Source organism: Hermetia illucens, chromosome 1 (genome assembly GCF_905115235.1).
Source record: "Hermetia illucens chromosome 1, iHerIll2.2.curated.20191125, whole genome shotgun sequence".
In the NCBI taxonomy this organism is placed as follows: Eukaryota; Metazoa; Arthropoda; class Insecta; order Diptera; family Stratiomyidae; genus Hermetia; species Hermetia illucens.
The window spans coordinates 95,036,011-95,059,848 of record NC_051849.1 but is presented as its reverse complement, the minus strand read 5'-3'; the positions used below and the strand labels follow the sequence as shown (position 1 = coordinate 95,059,848).

At 39.8% G+C, this 23,838-nt stretch overlaps 1 protein-coding gene across 1 annotated transcript in view; it reads right to left on the bottom strand.

Annotated features, from left to right (window-relative positions):
• The window catches only part of LOC119649324, a 75,972-nt gene extending 52,484 nt beyond the window's left edge, over positions 1 to 23,488 (bottom strand). Inside the window, exon 1 of the mRNA XM_038051429.1 lies at positions 22,959 to 23,488. Coding sequence (XP_037907357.1) covers positions 22,959 to 23,084 — 126 coding nt within the window. The 5' untranslated portion in view covers positions 23,085 to 23,488. The remainder of the gene's footprint in view (positions 1 to 22,958) is intronic.
• Positions 23,489 to 23,838: the final 350 nt, after the last annotated feature.

Here is a 23,838-nt window from a genome sequence, read left to right as displayed (position 1 = left end):
GATTATGGAGAGAACGCCTTTCTCTAAGTCCCAGCATGCCTACCTCAAAGGAAAATCCACAGAAACCGCCCTCCACGAGGTAATTGGCACGGTTGAGCGATCGCTGCAGTACAAGCAGTATACCCTTGCTGCCTTCTTGGATATAGAAGGAGCCTTCAACAACGTCAGTACCAACGCCATCAAGGAAGCCTTGACCGGTATTGGATTGGAGGGGTATCTCACGCATTGGGTTATATCCATGCTGAGTACCAGGATAATCCAATCCGATCTGGGAGGCAACCACTTGACCAGAGCTGTGAACAGAGGCACGCTCCAGGGTGGTGCTATCTCACCGGTGCTCTGGTTAATAGTAATGGACAAAATTTTACGTACATTAGACAGCAGCGGGGTGAAGGTGGTGGCGTATGCCGACGACTTGGTGATACTAGTATCTGGGATGTTTCTGTCCATTATGAGCGACATCATGGAAGGAGTGTTGCGAAAGGTGTGCCTGTGGGCCGCAAGATGCGCACTCAGCATAAACCCAACCAAAACGCAACTGATGCTATTCACCACCAAGGCAAGGTTACCTGAATTCCATCTACCACGGCTGAATGAACAAAGACTGGTTCTTTCCTCTAATGTGAAGTATCTGGGTGTAATCCTGGATCCTAAGCTAAATTGGAGGTTGAACATAGAACTGAGGGTTAAGAAGGCCTGTATAGCGTTCTATGCCTGTAAGAGAACCTTTGCCAAGAAATGGGGTCTCCGGCCGAGGATGGTTGTCTGGATGTACACCGCTGTAGTGCGTCTGATCCTGACGTACGGATCTATTGTATGGTGGCAAGCTTTGAAGAAGAAATACAATAGAACAAAGCTTAATAGGATTCAAAGAACCGCGTGTGCAGGTGCTACGGGGGCTCTGCAGTCTTGCCCGGCAGATGCTCTCAATGTACTCCTGCATCTCCTCCCCCTTGACCTCCACATCAAATATGTTGCAGCGTGCAGTGCCGTCAGACTATGTGAGTCCGGATGCTGGTCAGCGAAATCCTACGGCCACAGCAACATTCTAGATGAAATACCTCGAGAAATCTGGGCATCCCCCACGGACTATGTCACACGCAAGCTGAACTTCACGAGAAACTTTGCTGTGGACCTTCCAACCAGGGCAAAGTGGAAGACCGGCGGCGTGTTGCAAGACTATGACACGGTATTCTTTACGGACGGATCAAAGATGGCCTATGGAGTCGGCGCGGTGGTTTTCTCGAATACACACAGTGTATCCAAGTCGTATGGTCTCCCAGGTTTCACCAGTGCATTCCATGCGGAAGTACTGGCGATATTGGAAGTCTGTCGATGGCTGGAGCGTGATTCGAGCCCCAAGCGTAACATAGCCATTCTGACCGATAGCCAAGCGGCCATCAAGGCCTTGTACTCAACGACGACATCTTCCCGGTTGGTGGGGCAGTGCAGAGACACGCTCAACCATCTGGGCGGCACGCTCAAGATCACTCTCCTCTGGGTTCCCGGGCATAGGAACATAGAAGGGAATGAGCGGGCTGACGGATTGGCCAGGCAAGGCTCTGCTCTTGGCAGTCCCTCGGGGAACACAGTCGGTGTTCCGCTGGCGGCTGTCGGGGCCGAGTCTACTCGCACTACCTAGCAGCCGCGGGCCTGAGATGGCGAAGGCTTACAAGCTGTGCCAAATCAAGGAGAATTTGGCCCGCTTATAACATAGCCCGATCACGAGAGCTCCTGTGCCAGACGCGTGCAAATGCATTCAAGATTACGGCGGTCTGCACGGGGCACTGGCCCATAGGGGACCATGCCGCTAGGCTCGGCTTACCTTACAACTCGCATTGCCGAAGCTGCGGAGAAGGAAGGGAAACCCTCATGCACTTTCTCTGCGATTGCCCGGCTCTGGCCCAAGTCAGGCTGCGGACACTGGGTAAACTATTCTTTGGGGACCTCAGTGAGATTTCTAATTACAGGGTCGGAGAGCTGCTTTCCTTCATGAATGCTACGGGCTGCCTCTGAAGATCCGAGCCAGCTGGACTCCGCTTCCCTGTTCCTATAACAACAGTCACGGTCTTAGGAGTTTGTGGCATCAAAACGGCGCACCAAAGCGCTAATTGGGCTCCTCGGAGCGGCCACTGATACCTACCTACCCCATGTTGGAGTGCTTTATTTATTAATCATAAAGCAGGCCAGGAGGTAAAATCGTCGCCCGGGATTATTACCTTGATTTGACCCAGGCACTTAATCACAGATCGATATCCGAAATTTTTGCCACCAATGAAATTCGAACCAGGACCCAGGGACATACAAAACCATCGGGATTAAGAAAAATGGGATGACATAGAATTCTTCGGAAAACAACTATGAAAGTATTGGGTCACATAATAGATACCGTTGAGAACGATGTAAAATATGCGAAAATAAATGCTAGGATCATTAACTTTACTGTCGACGATTATCGTAAAACCATTCTTTAGACAGGAGTCTTAAAGAAAATCAGAAACAGCACACCATTAATACTACATTCAATTAAAAACAGTCGTCTATTTTTCCCGCTTTTACTTTTAATAATATACATATATGTTGTAAGTAAGCAAAATCCCTGTGGAGAACGAAGGTAGTTTAACATTTAAAATAAAAGCATCGCCAGATGATTTCAGCACCTAGTTACCACTTCTTTGCAAGGGAAGGTTATCCAAGGGCGAAAGTAATTCTAATTCAGCTTACAAATAAAACTCATTACATAGGTACGACACAATATTATTATTCACGGTGAAAGTACGGTATCCTAGGGTGATGAATTCGTCAAATATCAGAGTGCGTTCCCTCATATCCGACGAGTATCCTACTGTTTTAAGTAAATTATCTTCAGGATATTCCACGATCTCCTGCATAGAATCTCCTTAACATAACTAGCCTCAATGTGATACAGGTTGTTTCGTTGGATGATTTACAAAGATTATTTCTGCGCCACTTTATAGGGGATCAGATTCATTTTTCTCAATCTTATCTACGATCATGGTCCGAGGTCCAGTGGATTTCGAATAAATACTTCCAAACCTCATTTTTGCATCTCATTTTCCTGGTCTGAACTGAGTCGTTCAAAGTATATTTCCTTCTGTTTGGAAAAGCTATCATCCGTCACGATAATCAAGTTTATTTTTTAGTGGGTGCTTATCCTACCAATTTAGGCTAGGTTGCAGAATAGGAAGAAAAATCGATGCATTAAAAAGGACGAAAACGAAGAAATTCGAGAATAAATTAAAGAATCGGTATAACCGCCATAGAAATAAAACAAAGCAACTATATTGATTGCTGAACTTGAGAACTCCTTGTTTGTATTTAAAAGTGAGAATGGAATAAGCACAGTTTAAGCCAACCGCCTTGGTATTCCACTGGAATTTCTTTTCACCCATCTCTTCATCTTGTCCAAAAAGAAAGAATATCAAAATTTTCAAGTGATTGAAGGAAGGGGTTGTAACTTCGTAGAAAGGTAGGGGAAAATAGCCGAACCCGCTTGTGAACGGGACAAAGGCTGAAGAAAAAGAAGAAGAAGAAAGGTAGGGGAAAATACTCTTCAGAAGCTTCTTCAAACTGTTCCATTTGTATGGAGTTCGTACTATGTGTATTTGCCTTTAGTTAGTCAGTTTAGTGCCATATTGATATTCAGTGTTTCGAGTTGCAGTAAATTTACACGGAATAGACAAATACCGTAACTTTGCCAGTAGTAGTGCGATTTTTACCAAACTCGCTGATATCAGGTTTCATACTATAGTCTACATTATAACAACAAATTTGTATGACTCTGGGATGAATTTAAGAAAAGTTTCTAGTCAATGGTTCAGAAGCATTACAATATACTATTAATAACTTAATTTAACTTAATTCGGGTAAATATTGGTATCGAGAGTATTTTGCGACCAGGACACCGTACACAGGTAGCTTCATGATTTTTTGGTTGTGTAATTTTTGAGAATGGGTCCGTGAAAGAAATGATCACTTTATAGCCCTCGCACTCCCCGCCTATCCAACAAATGTCAAAACTAAAACCGGGTAATACTAATCCAGACCTTTGATTTGGCTATGATTTTACACTCCCACTCAATGTAGAAGTTTGTAGCTCACTGCATATATGGGATGAAAGTGGTATCGGGTTGACAGTGATAAAAAACCAAGGCTGAGCGACCCAAAAACTAAAGAAAAACTGGAAAGTGTCCGGTTGACAAGCGCTTGCATTAAAGTACTAATCGAGACCTTTCATTTTATACATGACTCTATTTAGTGAAAAGATCCTTTTACATGAAAATGAATAGATAGAATAGAAAGTGGTTGCGTGGGTGCCCTACTGGAGGAGTAGAGGATATAGAATTTGCGCCTTTGATCCCGTATGGGTTCATGTAACTCAAGTCTAGAGTTAAGTAACTTAAGAATGCTTCTGCTTTGTACTTGCTATTTTTAGCAACTGGAAGGCAACCTTGTAGATCTTACAGTTTCTATCTATTTGATATAATTTCGAACGGGTGCTAACAAAGATAATGGAATGAATTAACAAGTGAGTCTGAGTCTGAATCGAACTAACATCCGAGCGTGCTTTGTGGAGTGGGGAAGACCCTCTCATGCCAACGTTCTGCTTCATTATCTTATTTGTAACTTAGTCTTTGTTGTAGAACTTCTCTAAGCACTTGACTAATAAGAGTTAGATAATACCCAAACGAAAAAATGCTTTTTCAAGATTATAAGTTTTTATTAAATTTAGAAGACAATTTCGCGAGATAACTTGTAAATGTCGATAATGCCATGCAAGATAGGCATTGCAAACGTGTAATAGATAATTCTGACTCGCTTGGTACTCGTATTGCATCTTTTTAGTGAAGTTCATCGTATGTCGACATTCACTCCAGCTCACTGAATGACTTTCTCTTTAGAATAATTTGGCATTGTCTTTTTGGAGGAATTATAATAACTTTCGACTTAAGCTCGATTTGAATGACTTTTGTTTGTATTGTATTTTACAATTTTTGGCGTAGGTGTGAAGCGCTGCACCGTGGAAATATAATAAAGAAGTCATTTTATATGAAATCGAAAGCATCGTCATATAAGCATTTACGAGTGTGAGGTTCCTTTGGTCGATGGACAGTCTTTGCGAAAAGTTAGTAAGCTTTCGATGATTAGACACTCAACGTACGCAACAAAGAGCTAATGAAGCCTCGGTGTGTTAGTATTGCTCTTTATCACTTAGTAGTTGCAATGAAGAAAGGCGGAGATATCCCATAAAAGTGCTACATGGAAATAATGGTTTTATTTAATTAGTTGGGATCGGATTTCCATGCACCTGACTCAAAATTTCTGCACTTCAAATTTCAGAATAAAACACTTCATTACGAAACTAATACATTCATGAAAATTCCAATCTAATTTCGAGCAGTTTTGCAATCACGATATTTCTTTTTACTATTTTCAAGCGAAATTGCCTAACCAAATTGCAGAAATCTTCAAGTACTTGCCTTGATTATTTCCCATCACATTCAATTAAGAGTGAAAACGGTGGTGTAAATTTCTCATTTGCATTTCATAATCCCTCTGCAAGCGGAGCGCCTCTAATGAATGCCACCTGATGCCTATATAGAGCGATTTAAGGTCATTTCATAATTTCGGAAGCAGTGAAATCAAGCCGTAGACAATTTCCGCTTCTTGAGCAAGTTATCCAAGACGATCTATCTTTCCAGTTTTCGTGTTAATATATCTTAAAAGACTGGCCATTTAATGAATGGGGGCAAAGTCGATGAAATCGTTTCATTGAAACAAATCCACTGTCCAAACGGTGCTCACGATAAAACGGTAAGCTTGTGTCTGAATAGCTAGCGCAGAAGTGGAAACAGTTTTGCAAGATGTCCTTCAAATTTTCAGAATATATTATCAGGAGATCTCGTTTGTTGTCCACATCATGTTGCCCACGTCTTATTGTTCATGGAAATAGTTGAAATAGTTGGGTTCTACCAGCAAGATATATTCAGCTGGGCCGACTGGAAGGCAACCGGTATTCGGTGGTTACCAATAAGTGAGAGCGCGTCAATGGTCCACTCCGGCAAACGAAAATATTTGCATTTTCATTTGCATTTGCATGGACGCACCCAATTTGCCAGCTGCGCTAATTGAGCCAACACAGAAAAGCTCTAGCTCGGCTTGATGAGTGTCTTTTCTTGTAGTCAAATAACTGCATATTTACACGGTGAGCAAGCAACGATTGGATTTCTTTACTTCCACTTTTCCAAGTAGGAGATAACATTATATTTTCTAGGCTAATGCGGAATGCAGAGACTTGTGAATGGATGTCTGCGAACAGAAGCAGTGTTGGAGTAATAAGCCATCTTCGAACGTAAGCACATTTGAATCATTCATCAGCTAAAGATTTTTTTGCTTAGTAGCAGCCATAGGAATGTATGGTGCAAATTAATATGAAACGCAACTGCAAAATGCAAATATTGAACGCAGTTTTCGTTTCGGGCTATGCATTCTATCATACAAACAAGGCGCTTCGGGAACTATAATAGTTGGTCCTTTCAGTGGGGCACCCGATATTGAGGAAGGGAACAAATGGTTCCCAACATGTATTATTTTCTAACTAAAAAGGATATAAAATCAATTTCTTTCTGATACCTGAAAGGATTGTTCAAGATTCCGGTTTATTCGTATGAATGATTACGACATTTTACAATATCACAAGGTCACAAGAATTTTGACGGCGCGATGGTTGAGGGGTACGGGGTCAGCCTCTCAATCTTGTCGCTTTGGATTCGAATCTCAGTTTTCATGGGTGTCAGTGTTCGTCTTGTGTTTGTTTCGCTACTGGGAGCTTGCGCAACGTTAAGTGTGATGATAATGATATTCAAGCATATTCTGACTATGTGGATGCTCTATACTTCACACACACTACGAGTGAACAGGAAACATTAGAAGAACTTTAAACATTGACTATCATGTTTCAGATGAAAAATAACAATGCTAGTAATGCATCATTATGATATCATATCCTCTTAGATTAACATGGATTTGGAGTCGATTATCTCTGGCAATATTGACTTTACTTCAAAGAAACAGCGCTCGTTGGAAAGAGGACATTTTAGGAAACATTTTTTCCCGTTGAAAGCTTTTTCAGTTGTATGGTAAATGTCATACGGTATAGTTAGTTAGTTAGCTTAGTTTAATGGAGGAACCGCAACTGCGAGCATTCAGGCCTTTCTTAGGCCCATTGTATTATCTACGTAAATTTAGACAACCCTGCCTCTCTCTTTCTCTTAGCAAAGGTCAGTCTCGGCTACCAGACGATGCATGCATATGGTATATCAAAATGGGTTTTATTATGGATGTACATATCCTATGAATCCGTTGCGGTGAAAGTTCGCAGGACTTACTTATCACAGTCCAAAAGCATCAGAGAAACCTGCAGAATTTTTGGCATTATTCCTGGATATGATGTTTCCATGTTTGCTTGAAGTCGAAATGTACTCCTAAATATTTGATTATTTGTATCAGTTGGATTTCCGCCCCTACTAAGTTGGGAGTGTATAGCTGCCCCACCTAACATTGCTAGTGAACATAACTAGTTCAATCTTTCTAGCGTTCATTGTGAGTCCATTACGGAGGCACCAACTGTCACATACGGTGTCCGCAAACTTTCAGGTAGAATGCTTGCGCGAAAACCTTCTTGTCCTCCAAGAGCACTAGCAAGGTATTCATTACCGTGGATTTGCTTTTCTGGTTGGCGTATTGTCTTTTGTGGAGTGGCCGTAAAGGATACACACATTTCTATTGTATCCCTTATGAACCGATCTACTAGTCTTTCTAGTCCTTTTAGTAGAAAAGACGTTTGATTGATTGGTCGGATGCTTTTGGGTGCAGGATTTCCCTGGATTGAGAATAAATATCACCTTAACATTACGCCACTTAATTGGTATATAAGCGTGTACTAGGCACGCACGGTATAGATTCCGAATATATAGACCCATGGCATCCATAATGGAATAATGTCATCCGGACGTGCAGACTAGTATCTATTGAACGAGTTAAATGCCCATTTTACTCGCTACTTGCATGCCAGATTTCAATCTTTTGGTTGAGAGCTGTACGCACCTGTCGGCCTTAAGATAAAATTTTGGATGCTGTCTGGGAAGTGTACTTCAAGTAAATGGTGTCCCGTTTCTTAATCGCTTTCTACCTCCGCTCTATAAACGTAAATAATCCAGCTTCTGGCTACATTCTTTAACAACAATCAGCTTTGTGGTTGCCTTAAAAGAATTAGTCCTTTCGCAAAAGCGTCTCCGTGATGATCATTTAGCCAATCTTATGCTCTTCATTACAATTTTCAGTGGCTCTTTATGCCATTTCCTATCTGTCCGGCTGAATCAGATTTTAGAGCACGATTGAGAAGCATCTTTGTCGGTCTCCCCTGCTTTGACAAATCCGATTTGAGGTGCTTCCTAGGGATCGTGATTCGAGCTCTTAGTTCCATTTTTTATGTAGCCTAATCTGTATCCCGCGGATTCTGAACTGGAGTGGTCAGAGGTGGATCCATGCTCATTATGAAAATAATTTACCTGTGAACTGAGATTGTGATATCGTTTGATACTCTCTGTCACTGTCATGTCGATGACCTCTCATCTGACCACGTTGGAAAAAAGTGAGTTTATTAATCTGCCAGATACTCCAATGGTCTCGATCTTCTTGTATTGATGTTAGGTCTTCCCCAGCATATGTGGGAGCGTTGACATCACATTCTGTTATTACCTCCATGCCTTTAATTTTGGCATATTGGATAGCTTTGATACATTCGTTAGAGTTACTGGGAGTCATTGGAGAAATTTTCAGAGCACAGAATCTCTTTATCTCCCTGTTGACTTTTTATGGTTAGTTTGGCAGTTACACCATGGAGAAGCGGGATCGTTCACTTCCATTGGGATACAACAGATAAGCAAATTGGAAGTTTAGGCCCCCGACTGCAACACCAACAACCCATGGTTCTTGTATGAGGTATATATCATATAATATAAATCTCGAGCACGATAAAATTTTGAAGGCTTCAGTGGTGTGGCTACGTTCAACGAATGGGTGACTCAAGGACACCCGAAAGGATTGTCAAAGGCAAAATCAATGGCTCTAGAACATTTGGGAAACCGAAAAAACAACGCGAGGCCTCAGTTGACAACTCATTAAATGACTTATGGACAGCGCCAACTACGTCAATCACAGATACGAAGGGAGTCTGTAATTATGGTTACATTCTGTTTTGTTTTTGTTGTGGAATATTTTAATGATTTTGGAAGATGGCTATTTTTATAGAATGAAACCATGAAAATACGTAGGGTATTTTATAAAATGAAGGTGACTTAGACATGTTCTCAATTAAAAGAAGGTGAGGCCAGTTTGCGGAACAATTGAATCCGCGGCACATCCGCAGAAGTGACCAATGAAACCGATTCGCTAAGATGTCGACAGAAAAGAAACTACCTTATAACTAAAATTAGAACTGAGCAAGGATGAACCGTTCATTTCATGCAGGACATATCTATATTTAGCGAACCTGCACTCTCATATTTTATGTAAGTATGGAGGCCCCACTCTCGTAAAGCCAACGTACAGCTAAAGAGTACGCTTTATATTTGGCTTTCCACAAAGTTCCGTACTTGGCCCACTGTTGTGGAATATCATTATGTAATTAATCCTCCAATTTCGGAAAAGGCCAAGACGGTGGCTTACGTCGACGGCTCAGCACTGAATGTGGTTGCAAAGCATTTTGAGGAAGCTGAGTTATAATCATGCGAGGCTATCAGTACAATTATAGCTTTACTAGATAGCGCTAAGCTCACGTTGGGGAGAAAGAAACGGAAATGGTTTTCGCTACTAAGCGTCGTCAGAGAAATCACGCTAGCAACAAAGTTGGCAATCATATCATCGTTTCCAAGCCGGCCTTGAAAAACTGAGAAGCGATGATAGATGCAAAGCCCATCTTTAAACAACAGGTGCACTATTCTTCTAACAAGTCAACCACCAACGATGTTGACGCAGACCCTAGGAGCAGTACATATATGGTATGCTTTATGTAGTAAGGGCAGTCTCAAGAGGCTGTTCTACTTCGGCGGACCCCAAGTCTGCCACCGACGAGTGGTTGAAGGGGAAGCCTGGAGAGATCAATTGTAATTTGAATTAGTTTTTCACTAGACATGGAGGATGGTGCCAATGCCAGGTTTAAATTCAACAATTCCCTTAGTTGTTTAAATTTCGAAAGACTAGCGGAAGACCTTGTAAGGAAACTATAGGTGAAATGTTGGAACCAAATAATCTGATGCTAACAATGATTGACAATCCTTGAAAGCTAAACGGATTGGGGCACGATTAACTCCATGATTGGCTTTATCCAATGTAACCTTAGAAACGCCTAGGAGACTAGGAAAACGCGTTCACCAGCACCATGCTAAAGTAGACTAGTTACACATTACGGGATGTGCTATGCAAATCCATGCCGCGATCGAAGCTGGTTTATGTTGATAGAAATTCCACACACTGGCGTGTTCAAATCAGTGTCCTTTTGGAGCTTTCCACTTCCTGCAGCTGACTGACAAGAAACTGACTTTAATGAGGTTTTGTTTTGCAAAAACGTTAAAAAGGCTGTCGTCCGAGACGTGCGAATTATAAAGAGTTATTCCTGCAAAGCTTTCACAAAAATTATTGAAGCACTATACAAAATAAAGGTTAAACAAATGTTGTAGATTACGAAGTGAGCATACATTAGTTATTGGATTTTTGTTAAACTTACGATAGGACGTTTCGGATCGAATCGAATAATCAGGCTATTAAGAGCCGTGATGGAAAGTTTAGAGTTTCAGGTATGAATCCAGAATGAGTTGACCAACATTAAAACAAGTAGATGGTTTCGTTCCCATAATTTTCAACCTACATAATACTGGAATTTGCCGTTGCAAAGCTGTCCCAGGTATATATATAAGAGGCTCATTGTTAATGAAATCTGGATATCAAATAGCATAAGCTAAAGTCATTAAAGTTGGCCGATAAAGCAGAGGAAGAGAAAGGAAATAGAATCTAAGGGAATTGGGCTGAAGATCAATTAGTTGAAAATAAAGTATATGAAGTAAACACGAGGGAGTGTACTCAATATAGAAAATATGATAATGAGCGAATAGATGTCTTATTTTCAGGAGGGCGCATCGAACAATGAATCTGGTTCGAATCCCGATTCGAATGGATATTTTTATTTGGCTCTGTGTTATGTCGCTGTTGTCATTGAATATCGAATGAAAATAACAATGAAAAAAAGAGGTTATACTCCACACAATTAAACAATGCAATTCCTAGATGTATCCAGGAGGTCTAGGCTCGTCAGGGATTAATGTGCCATTGATGGAGAAAAACAAATTAATCAGATAGTTGGAAATGCTGTTCTTGGTATGATGTCCAGAAAGGATAAGTCCTGATAATGAGCTACTCAGGCCAACATTACCATATTGAATCAGTTTCGTGCTCCTTAGTAGTAGTATGACATGCAGCGACAAGAAAGCAGGATTATAATTAGGGCGCCCTGTACTGACATGTTTTTTAAGGAGCAACCTCACGTATCTCAAAAAGCTGGTACGAGCAGAAAGCATCGGTCTAGCTGGATTTACTATACCTTGGTTTCTTACTCCAAACCAATTCTGAAAGTTTGTTTAGCTCGCCGAGCAAACCAGGTCTCGCGCTGCTGCATGATACTAAACGTACTATATCAACTAAGTTCCAGTTTTAGTACCACTACATCTGTAGCATGTGTCTCACTAATGCTCAGAAAGATACATTACAACCTGAAACATGCGGAACAGTTAGTGTAAGAATTAGTAGATCTACTTGAGCCTCGAGTTTTGACTCGTTCATGGTATACCGCGGGCTGACTGTGTGCTGGTTTAGAGTAGTTGGCGGAGCTCGGCACAGATTTTTCGCTGGAATGCAGCTGGATTCGCTGCAAAAACTTTAGGCGATAGAAGCGCGCTTCAAACCGCTGAGGGGTTCCGGAGGTAAGTCTGGCTTACGCACACGCGTTTGCTCCGAGTGTATCTACATATTTATGCGGGTTCATCTATACACAGTTCGGTTTGACTTCCATAACTACTCGGAGACGGAAATCCACTATTACACGCCATCAATAATCAGCTGCTGGTATGCTTACGCGTACTCGTTCCAGCTTACCCAATTAGGATTTGTACGAGATTTGTTTAATGCTGTCGGGGCCTAGCCACATACTATACTTATCGCTTTGTTCGCTGGCGCGACATTCCACTATGGATTGAATTTATGTTCGATTATGTATTGGTGGTCAGTTGGGCTGAAAAAGTAGCGAAGAAAGTTACGAGATGTCCGTCTTTTTATGAGTAGCATTGGCTTCTTGGATATACTATATATCGTGGATGCGTTAGTAAAGTGAAAACTTTATCAATATAATTCGATCTTTCTGTAGCTTTACTCGTACGATGTAGTTCGTTCACTACTGCAGATTAGCTAACAGTAATAATTCAGCTGAATTTTAGAGAAACAATTTTGGGTAATGAAGCTGTCAGACTAATGTTCCCTTCGATAGTACTTTTATTATCTAAAGCGATAAGTATCTGGATATTATTCATAATGCTTGGTTTTGTTTCCAGAACTGCATGGTCTGCTGGATAATAGAGCCCTTGAAATGAAATCAGCCAATTAGGTGTGTCAAGCCTAATTTTAGGATTTGGATAGAACTCAACCACCAATTCAAGGGGATAGATTAGAAAAAGACACCATTTTTGTTTGATTTGCATCGGATTGGATTGGAATTCAGTTGCATTTTCCAATATTTCTGGAATGAATGAATGTTATAAATTGAAGACTTGAATCGAAGGTTGCCTGATCTTCGCGTAGAAATACTATAAAAGCCGCTACCAAAGATGCCAATTAATTGCCAAATGCAAAGCTGTGCAACTGGGAAACCTACTTTCTCGAAGCAATTTCCATATCTATTGTACAAGTTTAACCTTTCCAATATAGTCCTAATATCTTCTTTGAATTTGGAAATATCGCCTGCTAATTTCTCATATATACGCCTGGCTCTTCTGTCGAGCATCAAGTTCAACCATTTCACCTCGTTTTCGGCTAGTCCATTTCTTCTATTTAATATTAATTTATAACAAAAATTTTTCACTTTCAAATCACAGATGCCACCAACAAGTTTATTTTTTCTTCTCTGAACCATGAATGATTTACAGCAACATAAAATTATGCATATGCTGAGAAGTGAATTTAGCATACATTTGAGGTTGTCAGATATCAACGGATTTTCTTGTATTTCCATAGGGAAGTCATGGAACTGTTACCTTTGTGGTGTTATGAATTAGCATTGGGCACTGTCCTCAGAAGGCGTGGAAACTGGTATCTGGTATTTCTTAGTAGAAATGATAAGCGCGTGGCTTTGGCTTTATTTGTTTACAGTAAAACGTGTTAGAAAGACGTTTTTATGACGTCTACGGCGTAGAAAGCTGAACTTTTGAAATTTTCTAATCAGCTGGAACGTTTAATTTAACCGAGCTATTAATAGTAGCTTTTTATTAATTAAAATTATTCGGGACCTATCTATTCATTCGTGCCGGAATTTTTTTTGTTAAATTTGACTTTTCTCCCAAAGCTAATTAGTTGAACCTCATTCATGATGCACGTGAAACGCGTGGAAGCGTATAATTGGAAGTAGCTTCCACCATATCAGATTTTTTTGTCGCTCAGGAGATAATGTTAGTTCGGGTGCGCTCGTTTCTTATAATGGTGTTCCACACTACATATAACAGAATGCTTTTTTTATTTGTAGGCTATTTTATAGATTAGGAGTAGTTGACAGGAAAATTATACTTTCATGTGTTTGGTGTACAATCATCTATTATCATAACGTCATGTTAAGGGCATCCTACTTCAGTTATCTGGTTTCCCCAAACAACTCTTAGATCGGATTTTGTTAATTGAATTTGATGGAAGTTCTTCATCAAATATATTGGGATGCACCCGAAAGTAATAGCGAGAGCGTAATTTCAGACTGAACAGCCGAGAAATACCGCGGTCAAGCTAAATAGTTGACATTTGTTAGCATCGTCAGCTTCATTCATTGCAAACGTCCCACTGAAATGTTGATTCCTTGGTGAGAAAGCGTTTGTTATAACAGACGTTTCAGAGCTTAGTCACTATGGAAAAGATGCGGACGTCTTTTCGTTGTGTTTCATTTGTAAGGATGTACATGTAAGGTTTTCTGAAACCGCTCTTTCTTTAACGATTACGGCAAGCACAACAGTTGGACACTGGGTCTTAGATGATTATACTTGAACCGTCATACCTCTTACGTGGTATACTTTTTAGTTCTTTTTTGAAATTCTCCTAGAACACTTTAGACTGCAAACCAAGCGAACTTCTGTAAACAGCCAGAGCTCGTGAAAAGATCAAGTGGGGATTTTAGAGACTTTTACTTGGAAGGTATATTACGGTATAAACCGTCGATTGTATAGGTTTATTTGCATCTAAGTGTATTACCACAAGAAAAATCATTGTGACGCACTTTCATACCATTTTACAAGACACTTCGGGAGGGTTGATGCGTTTCTTGTTCACTATTGTCTTTTAACATAATGTTGATTCGATATGGAAAGTTCTTGCTGAAAGCTTATGACACTTTTCATTGACATTAAGAAGGTGGTATTTCAAAGCCATGTCCACGGCGGTAGTAACATACCATGTGGTCAGAGTAAACCTCACGCACTGGCTTTTTATACACATTTTATGCACTTTATGCGTATTGATGAATTGCGGTTTTTATTGTTACGGAAGATTGATGTCTCTGCTTTTCGTACGCAATTGCAGAATCGGCAGTTATGGATTTTTGCCGATTCTATCGAACACAAAGTTCAGTCGAGGATAGGAAAATTGTCTATCTTAGCTTTTATGCTAAGCAGGTAAATTATCAATCGGTTTCAAACCAATTCTGATGTCTTTAGAAATGGAGTTCTCCTGGTTTCATGCTTAAGGTTCTAAGTTAGGGAATGGGTAGCAAATCCAGTTGACCCTCAGCCGAGATTAGTTGTTACGTTTTCGTCCAATGGATCTTTTTAGCTATTAGCCTGAAGTTCTAGGAAACTGGCTAGATTTTATACAATACTGCAGATAGTTGTTTATACTGTATAAAGCGAAAACAATCAATAAAGCACTATCTTCTAGGTTATATCCTTCGTTAATTGGTCTAGGAGCAGCGACAATGTACGAATTAAAATCCAGGTGAGATACACATTTTGGGGCAGCCGGCACGTAAATTCAGAGTAGCCGGCAGTGCTTTGTGAATTACCAATCCGGTAGGATTGAGGAAGCCAGTGTACTAACACATAAGTTCGAAAATCTTCACCACGAACCATTGTCACCTTCCTCACAAGTTGGACAGTCGACATAGTCAGTTTAATTTCAATATTTTTTCTGCACAGCAAAACGGATATTTAGCTAAAAATCTGTATCGGTGTTGGTGAACATTTAAATTCATAACCACTAAAAGTTTGAACTCTTAAAACTCGGAGACCAATATTACAACACAAGCAACCTGTATGTCAACAACACCTACCACATCAAGGAGGACAGTCACCGAGACGACCACGAAGCGGTACCATCTTAGGAGGAACATTAGTAAATATGCTTCAATGGATCTTGGAAAAAGTAAAAATTTAAATGATCTAACGTATTACGATTGGGAAACGTTAAATAGATATTTCGAACAAACGCAAATAGTGACTGAAATTAAGGACGTCACCCAAAAATTTAGAGCAAATTTTTTCGAATTTGATTAATCCTCTCTCTCTAGACAAAAGAATAGCCCTACAAGAGACAGAAGTTTAGTGGAGAATAGTTTTAGTGTGATTAACGGTATGTAAAGTTTCCAAGCCATAACCATGGATACTAGTCCAAAGGAACAGTCGTTTCAAATGTATAGTAGAGATAACCAATTTGATCAACCAGTTAAATCCCATATTTTCGGATGAAAATCCCCAGCGGATACTGCAAAACTGAGTGTGCTTATTTAGCACCAAGCCAACAAACAATATTTATTTAATTATTGTCCACTCGACTCAGAGGTGAAGCCAATGTTGCCGGAAGCGGAAAAATTATGGTACTGAAAAATGTGACAAGAAGGCAGTGAAGGTACTTTTATAGAGGCACTCATGTGGGGTGGTCTGTGAAAGACAAAATCAAAGGCAAAATCAATTGGCAGATGAATATTTGTGAAAGAACTCGAGCTTACTAAATATGTGAACCCCAATATCTGACATAGTGTGCGTCAGCCATAACCATCCGCCATTGTTGGCCATTTCTGTCAAGTCCGTTAAGAAGGAGAGAAGGGTCTCTACTTTTCCTTGAACAATTACCTGGAGAAAATTGAGGTTGTGAAGTTGGCTGTCTGCAATGGATATCACGTAGAACAAGGACACTAAGAAATATAGGACGATGAGTATGGTAAGAAGAAAATAGTTTTCCTTTTCAAAGGATAGTAGAATGGACATAATATATGAGGCCTGAATACTTGAAGCTAGCTCATTTCTTCAGTTTAATCTAACTTAATTTAAGCTGCACTCCATGGGCTTTTTTCGGGTATTGGAGTTCCGGAAATCAAGCTCAACTAGCTGCAATGTGCGGAATATCTGTTTTCACTTTCGCTAACCAAGTTCTTCATATTGCTTGACGCCAGAATACCGCGGTAAATAGTAAGCTTTTTGCTTCCGAGTAAAGAAAGTAAACTTGGAGCTGTTAACGCGTCGCTGAAATCAAGTTTTGAGCCGTCATCAACAGAAACAAGGCTTTCTAAAACTACAAAATGTTCGACCCCCAAGATGCCTCCCTTAATGCAAATGCGATGAGTACAATGGCCAGTTCGACTAACAATGTTGATTTTGCTGCTATTTAGTTTTAGTCCACTCCGGGCTCTTTCTTCTTTAAATCCTGCTCCACTCGGCCAAGGTCTATGACGCGGTAAGAGAGCAAGTATCCGGTTGCTGAAGACTACCAGGTATTAAATATCACAAGTTAAATCAGTTTAACTGACGCGTAAAATGGGTCAATCGGGAGGAGGGTGGTGAATTTACATCTCATTTCTCAAATATTCATTGGTTTCCAGCAGGTATATAACAGTATTAACGAAATGTTATTGACGGCGCGCTGGTTGAGGAGGTAGAGCGTCAGCCTCTCAATTTGGCTGCCTTGGGTTTGAATACCAGACTTCATGGGTATCTGCGTTGGTCTTGTGTTTCTCCCGCTACAGTGAACTAATTAATTGAACAGCTGTGATGATAGTAAAAGGTGAAAAGCAGAATCTGGGTGTGTGGGTGCCCTATACTTCACCAAGTAGTGAACAGGAAATACTAACTGAAATGTACTGTACTTGGGAAGTCCACAAAACTGGTAAGCATTATCAGAATGATAATGTTTCACCCAATAGCGCAGATCAGAGTCAATAATATCCTGATAAATGCTTTTGAGACAAACGTCGGATTAAGGGTACCTTCACTGTTTAATGTAGCACTGAAGGAGATTATGTGGAAGTTGACTGTGGACACCAAAGACTATTCCATAAATTCCGATAAATCTTCGCATATGCGGACGGTATAAATATCATGCTGCGATCTGTGACATCAGTAATAATATATAAAAACCTTGGCAAAGTAGCAAATGTATTTGGTCTACAAATTAATGAAAGCCAGTTGAAAATTTACGTATTCGGTGGTTGAGATGTTCGACTGAATCCATCAATCTCGTTATCCCGGGTTCCGATTCTGGTCGCCTTGGATTTGCGCTGTCCTGCGGCTGCAGGCTTATCACTTGCATAGCATTAATTATGATGATAAAGAAACTGAAGCATTGTGTCATTGAAAATTGAGACCGCGTTAACGGTCTATGCTCCACAATGGAGTGAACAGGAGAAATACAAGACCAAAACCATGACGTAAACGAGAAAAATGATGAGTACAATTTAGAAAATGTAGATGACTTTATATACTTAGGTGTACAATCGATGAAAAGTGGAAATGAAGTTGACGAAATTAAACGCTGAATTTAGCTTGCAAACAGAGCTTTCTGCCTAGTCTTGCCAGGTGCATTCAAATGAAAGCAAAACTCAGAGTATACAAAACCTTATTATTGTTTGGGGCTATGATACCGGTGTGAAGCATGTACCCTTATATATAATAATCGTTGGCTTAGTAATCCTAATTGGATCACGGTTTTGAAGTGTGTTAGAGCACTTCCTTCAAGACCGTAACGGTACACTACAAGATTACATTACCCTATAGGAAGCAATGTGGTCAGCATTGCGCTCGCCCGAGATTATTACCCTGATTTGACTCAGGTACTCATTCACAGTTGAGTCGACTGGTATCCGACGTCAAATCACGATACCAATCGCGCTGCCACCAATGGGATTTGAACCGCGACCTTTCGTATGACAGCCTTGTGTTCTAACCACTCAGCTACCCGGATCCTAATATAAAATTCCGGAAAACCGGTCCATAGCTTTGAGGGCACAGTTCTGAAGTTTATAATAGGAGCTAAACAGGAGGACGACCAGTGGCTTCCAGGGAGGAATCAAATATTTGACGAACCTCACGTCTCCAAATTAATCAAACATCGGAAGTTGTAATGAGCTGGCTACGTTCAACTTGTGGGCGATACTCGAATACCTAAAAGGGTATCCGAAGGGAGAAGGGACTCTAATATTATCGAGTGACTGGCGTTCTCAAACATTCTGTATTCTTTCGTTCCATATCCAAACCGAGATAACTGAAAATTTTGAGCCTCAGCATGAATGATATGGAATTCATTTACAAGTTTGTAAATGTTTGATAAAATTCAAACCACGTTGGATTTTTACTTCCTGTTTGACCGTCATTTGTGTTAGCCGATATTAGCAATAATTAATAATAAAGAGAATTGAATATCGCGCTATAATTAAAGTTTCGAAATTGCGCAAATTAGAACCGAGTGGAGCGTTGTTTATGGGGGATTTGAATTCAAAAGTGGACGTACCAGTTTAATCGATAGTGATCATTTGGAATATCAGAGAAATTGACGAACAAAATTGTAAAAGACCGTACAAAATTACAGTGAAAGACCACCTGATGAAGGCTAATTGCACTACAGAGGCTGTGAGTATATCCAATAATTCTTTATATTGACTGAGGACTTAGTATAAGCTAATTGTACATTTGGTCCCACGTTGGCTTCTTTTCGGGCATAAAGCGCATTTGAGTCAATATTCTAAGTCATTCTTTGAGGCATTTACATAAAATAAGGCAGTTAAGTAGTAAGGGAACATCCCTTACTACTCAGTTATCTTGCGTCGATACAAAATTTTTCTTAAGACTTAGATTGATTGATCTCCATTTGTGAGGGAAAGCCATAGTTGAAATAATGTGGAATGGCATAAAGCGAAGATGCTTCTAGTGCTGTTTAACCAAGATGACGCTTCTGTTCGCAGCTTGATAGTTAATGTGTTCCAATTTGGTGGATCTGGCCGCCATTGACTATTTCCTGTATTTTAACCCCAAAGTTTGGCATGGCCGACAGGGGTTTTCACTTAGAGAAGTGATCATTGCCTTGGTAAAGACCTATTTTGTAACTTCTCGTCTCCATTGGAAGTTACCAAATTCTGTATATTAAAAATTAAGAATAAATAATTATGAAACAGTATCGCTGCGAACAATCTCTGGTTAGGTTTGATCTGCCAAAATTCGGCAAATATTCATATGCACGTGCAGCGGCCATGCTGGTGTTAACTACTTTTAATATGGTACTTTAAATGCCGCCGCAAGTGTAACTTGGCATCCGTTATCACTCCTTCCTACATGTTAGTCGGTATACAGCTATTGTGTGATGTATGTTCTCTAGTTTACTCGGACATGATCGATAGATCATAGATAGATTTATGCGCGAAATATGAGAACCTTGCCTTGCGGTATTGCACTGTGACTAGATGTTCTCTGGGCTTATCGTATATCCTATTTCAGAGAGTAACCATCTGTCTCCAAAATCGGTGGGTTTAATGTAAGGCATTGTAGTTGCTCACACATCTGTTGCTCAACTCCACTATCCAAACTCATTAAAACATTATCGAGCTCTCTCCGTCGATTTCTGAGTCGGCATCAAAGGGGATCAACATCAAACATTCGATCTAGAAGAAAAATTTCGAAGGAGCATACCTTCAGGGGGCTTCGCTAACTTTTGGATCCAGATGCTAATAAGATGCTGCAAAATGCAGTATTGAGAATTTTTATAAGGGCTGCGTCTCGTCAACAGTAATACTCAACTTTCCAAGAAAAAAAATTATAAAAAGTATTACAAGTATACGCTGGGTGTTCATAATCATACAAAGGAAAAAGCTTAAGTTACGTCTCGGAAAATACTATGTTCTTCCTTTTAAAATCCTAAGAGTATATGGTGACTAGATACTGTAGTAAGTATGGCAAATAAACAACTACCGCCTTGATGAAATTCTCCAATTAATATACATATCTACAATGTAATCCAGGAACGAATAATTCAAAAATAATTAGGTTTCAAAATAAAGTCATGAATTTTAATTCAATCATGTAACAAATATCAAACAAATATTCTATTAACAACTATTCTAAATAGGGTTTATTTGATTTGAGACAAGAGTTTTCTACAATTTCGAGGAAAGCTGTACAAAATCTATTTCTTGCTCCAGCTCAAAGGTGGAATCGAAATAAGTTTTTAGTTCTAAGTACAAAATACTTGAGGAGTCCTCATATGGCTATTCTCTAATGGTCATCATTTGCTGTGCCCTGAGAAATGTTTATCATATTTACTTTTCGTGATACCCACTATAAATAGAAAGTCTCTATTACCTCGAGCGACGTGTATTATTTTCGAAAGAAAACACATGTTCTGCACATACCTATTTTACTCAAAAATGCAATAACTGAGCATCACCTTCCTTCAATAGGCAAATATAACGCTTCAATGGGCTAAGCATGAATTTACAAGTGACAAGTTACAATAAATCATCAGCCAACGCTGTTCCGGAGTCAGATACTGTGCCTGTAGGTGTCAACATTTGTCAAAAAAGGTCTAAGCCAAGCGACAATTGAACCATGTTCCTAATCAAGTAGGTAGGCGGACATGCACACACATTTTTGGCTAGTGTCACTCGGCAGCACTCAACTCGCCAGAGGGTGCACAAACATGTTTGTCATGTGTTCCAGGTTTCTGGTGAAATTTAACAGCTTCCCGGTCAAAGAATTGCTAATTGTTTGCAAGCACCGAGGGGTGGAACGCTTTCAGAATTTGTTCGGTTAGCTCAAGTTTATTACTTGTTAACTAAAACTAATGAACACACTTGAGCGTTGAAATTCGAGTTTCATTTTGTACGGATTCAATCAGCTCACCACTACTAGATGTAAAGAAATAATTCTCTAATATGCGTCTAGCGAACAATTGTATAGAAAAAAGAAAAGAAGTTACTCGCTTATGAATGTCATCAAACTCTTTTGATTTTCTTCACTCAAGTTCCCTAATTTTGTGACAAATGCAGTTAAATGGTTCTGTAAGGTTATGAATATTAAGATTTCACATGATTTTCTTTGATTGCTGCAAATAAACGACCCTGAAAAATTTCAAGGCGACAGATGAAAACGAACGAAGAGAAGGCGATTCTCAGTAATGCTAATAAGATCATGCGCTTAAAACCAGCGTCCAAGTTATCTTGTTTTAGACTCAGATCAGCAGGTATTTGAAAATCTGCAACTCAATACCTCCATAGAATATTTTTTTTCACAACATTTTGTTCGGCGTAGAGTATTCCCGGACAATGGAGGGAAAGTCAACCGCAAAAAGGTAAATTATCAAACCAGCTTTTGTGTGTATCTTTTACACATAAGGAGCATGAAGAAGAACTAGGCAATGCGTTAAGGTATTTGAATATTCAAAGAATCAGCCTCATATTGGCAAGAGAATGCCATTAACTTTTTAATTGTTTACTTTTACCGATTCTTTAATCCATTCAAGTATTCGCGCGTTATGTGTGCACTATGGAAATATGCAATTAATGCATTGGACGCCGTCGTGGTGGCGGCGAGAAACTTTCTTTGCATGTTGGGTAAGAAGTGCACTATAAGAAAAACAAGATGTATAATGGATTTTCATGTTGTTTTTTCACACAATTCAAGCCCAGATATCGAGCGTTCCTATGCAATTGTATAGTGAAAATACATGAACAGTGGGTATGCAAAATCTGCAGCAAACTCTGGTCTGTATTTAAAAGTTCGCACAAGGTGTTCAGTTTCAATTTTTGCTTGTTTTGCTTTCAACTTGTCCTTATCTTTTTTTTTGGAAATAGCTGCTTTGGTTGTATTTTGGTCAATTTACAGTTGATTACATTGACCATGCAATGAAAACGAGAAATCAGCCATGGATTTCGGTCACTTTTTCCTCTTTCCTCTCACTCATCATCTCAATTCATTTGAACTCGTCGTGGAGGAAAAAGTATTTCCATTGAAAAGGGTTGGCAACTATGTATGTAACTATCTTCGTTTTGCGACTGCTTTCATTCACACATAAGGCGATCGCATCTGACAACTTTGGATATGTTAACATGCGGGTTGCGCCATATAGAAAAAATTCGGTCCATAGAAATTTATGAGATGTAAACATATCACTACACTGCCACACACATACTTATTTAATGGTAGCTTTGTCATTCAATCACATATGTGTGCATCACATATTTTCCAACGTGACAAAATTCTCTGAATACACACTGTATGTTCGGTATACGTGCGAACAAATAGTACCACCCATATTTTATCTTCGTACCGGATGGATATTGTGGATCAATGGACGAGTTTAATTAATTTTTTGGAGGAAAATACCTGTATGCTATTCCTTTTCACTTCGTAACTAAGCCAATTATCCGTTGAGAATGCTATAGCCAACAGTGCAACTGCAATAATGGCGGATATTGTTGCTAAAGATAGCGTTACAGCGGAACACGGCATCTTGTATTCTTTTTTCTGCTATCTATCCACACGCGTTTCACTTTATAATTAATAGAACTAATTTAGATTTTACAATTTCTAAGTAACGGGGAAACCGAAGCGGACTAAAACCAACGGGGAACACACGACGAAATTTCGAACACAATGCGATGAGGGAAGAGTTAGTATCAGTCCTTCGAGTACATCCTTGATTGCGCGTCTTTCCTTTAGAAATTTAGCAATAAAGTGTACTCTTCTTCTTGCTTTTCCTCGTGAATATATTTATCGGGAATATATTTAACACAACATCAACTTTCTAACCGAATTCCGACCTCACTTCATCTATAGTTTCTCTCGGACTACTCGCCGTAGTGATCAACATTGAACATATTTCTCGTTTCTGCCTATGTCGTGTACATCGAAATTCCATTCTTCAGCCCCACCTTTCAGATTTCCTTCTTCTGCTGCTTGCCAATATCTTCAAGATATACCTGTGGCCTGTCTGAGAGCAAATTGAATGTGTGCCGCGCTCAGAGATGTTGCCCGGGTTTAGATACCAGTTTGCCACAGTCATTACTAAGCCAACCTAGGCTCCCTAGTATATCCGTCCGTTCTCTCGGTGGAAATATATTGGCTCACTTGGATAACACATATTCAAAATCGAAATTAAACAGGTTTTAAACAGGTGAATGAGATATTGACGAGAACTGAGCGTTCAAATGAGAATTTGTTTGCTTGTATGGCGTATGTTCAGGGCTCCGGAAGCCAAGTGGAA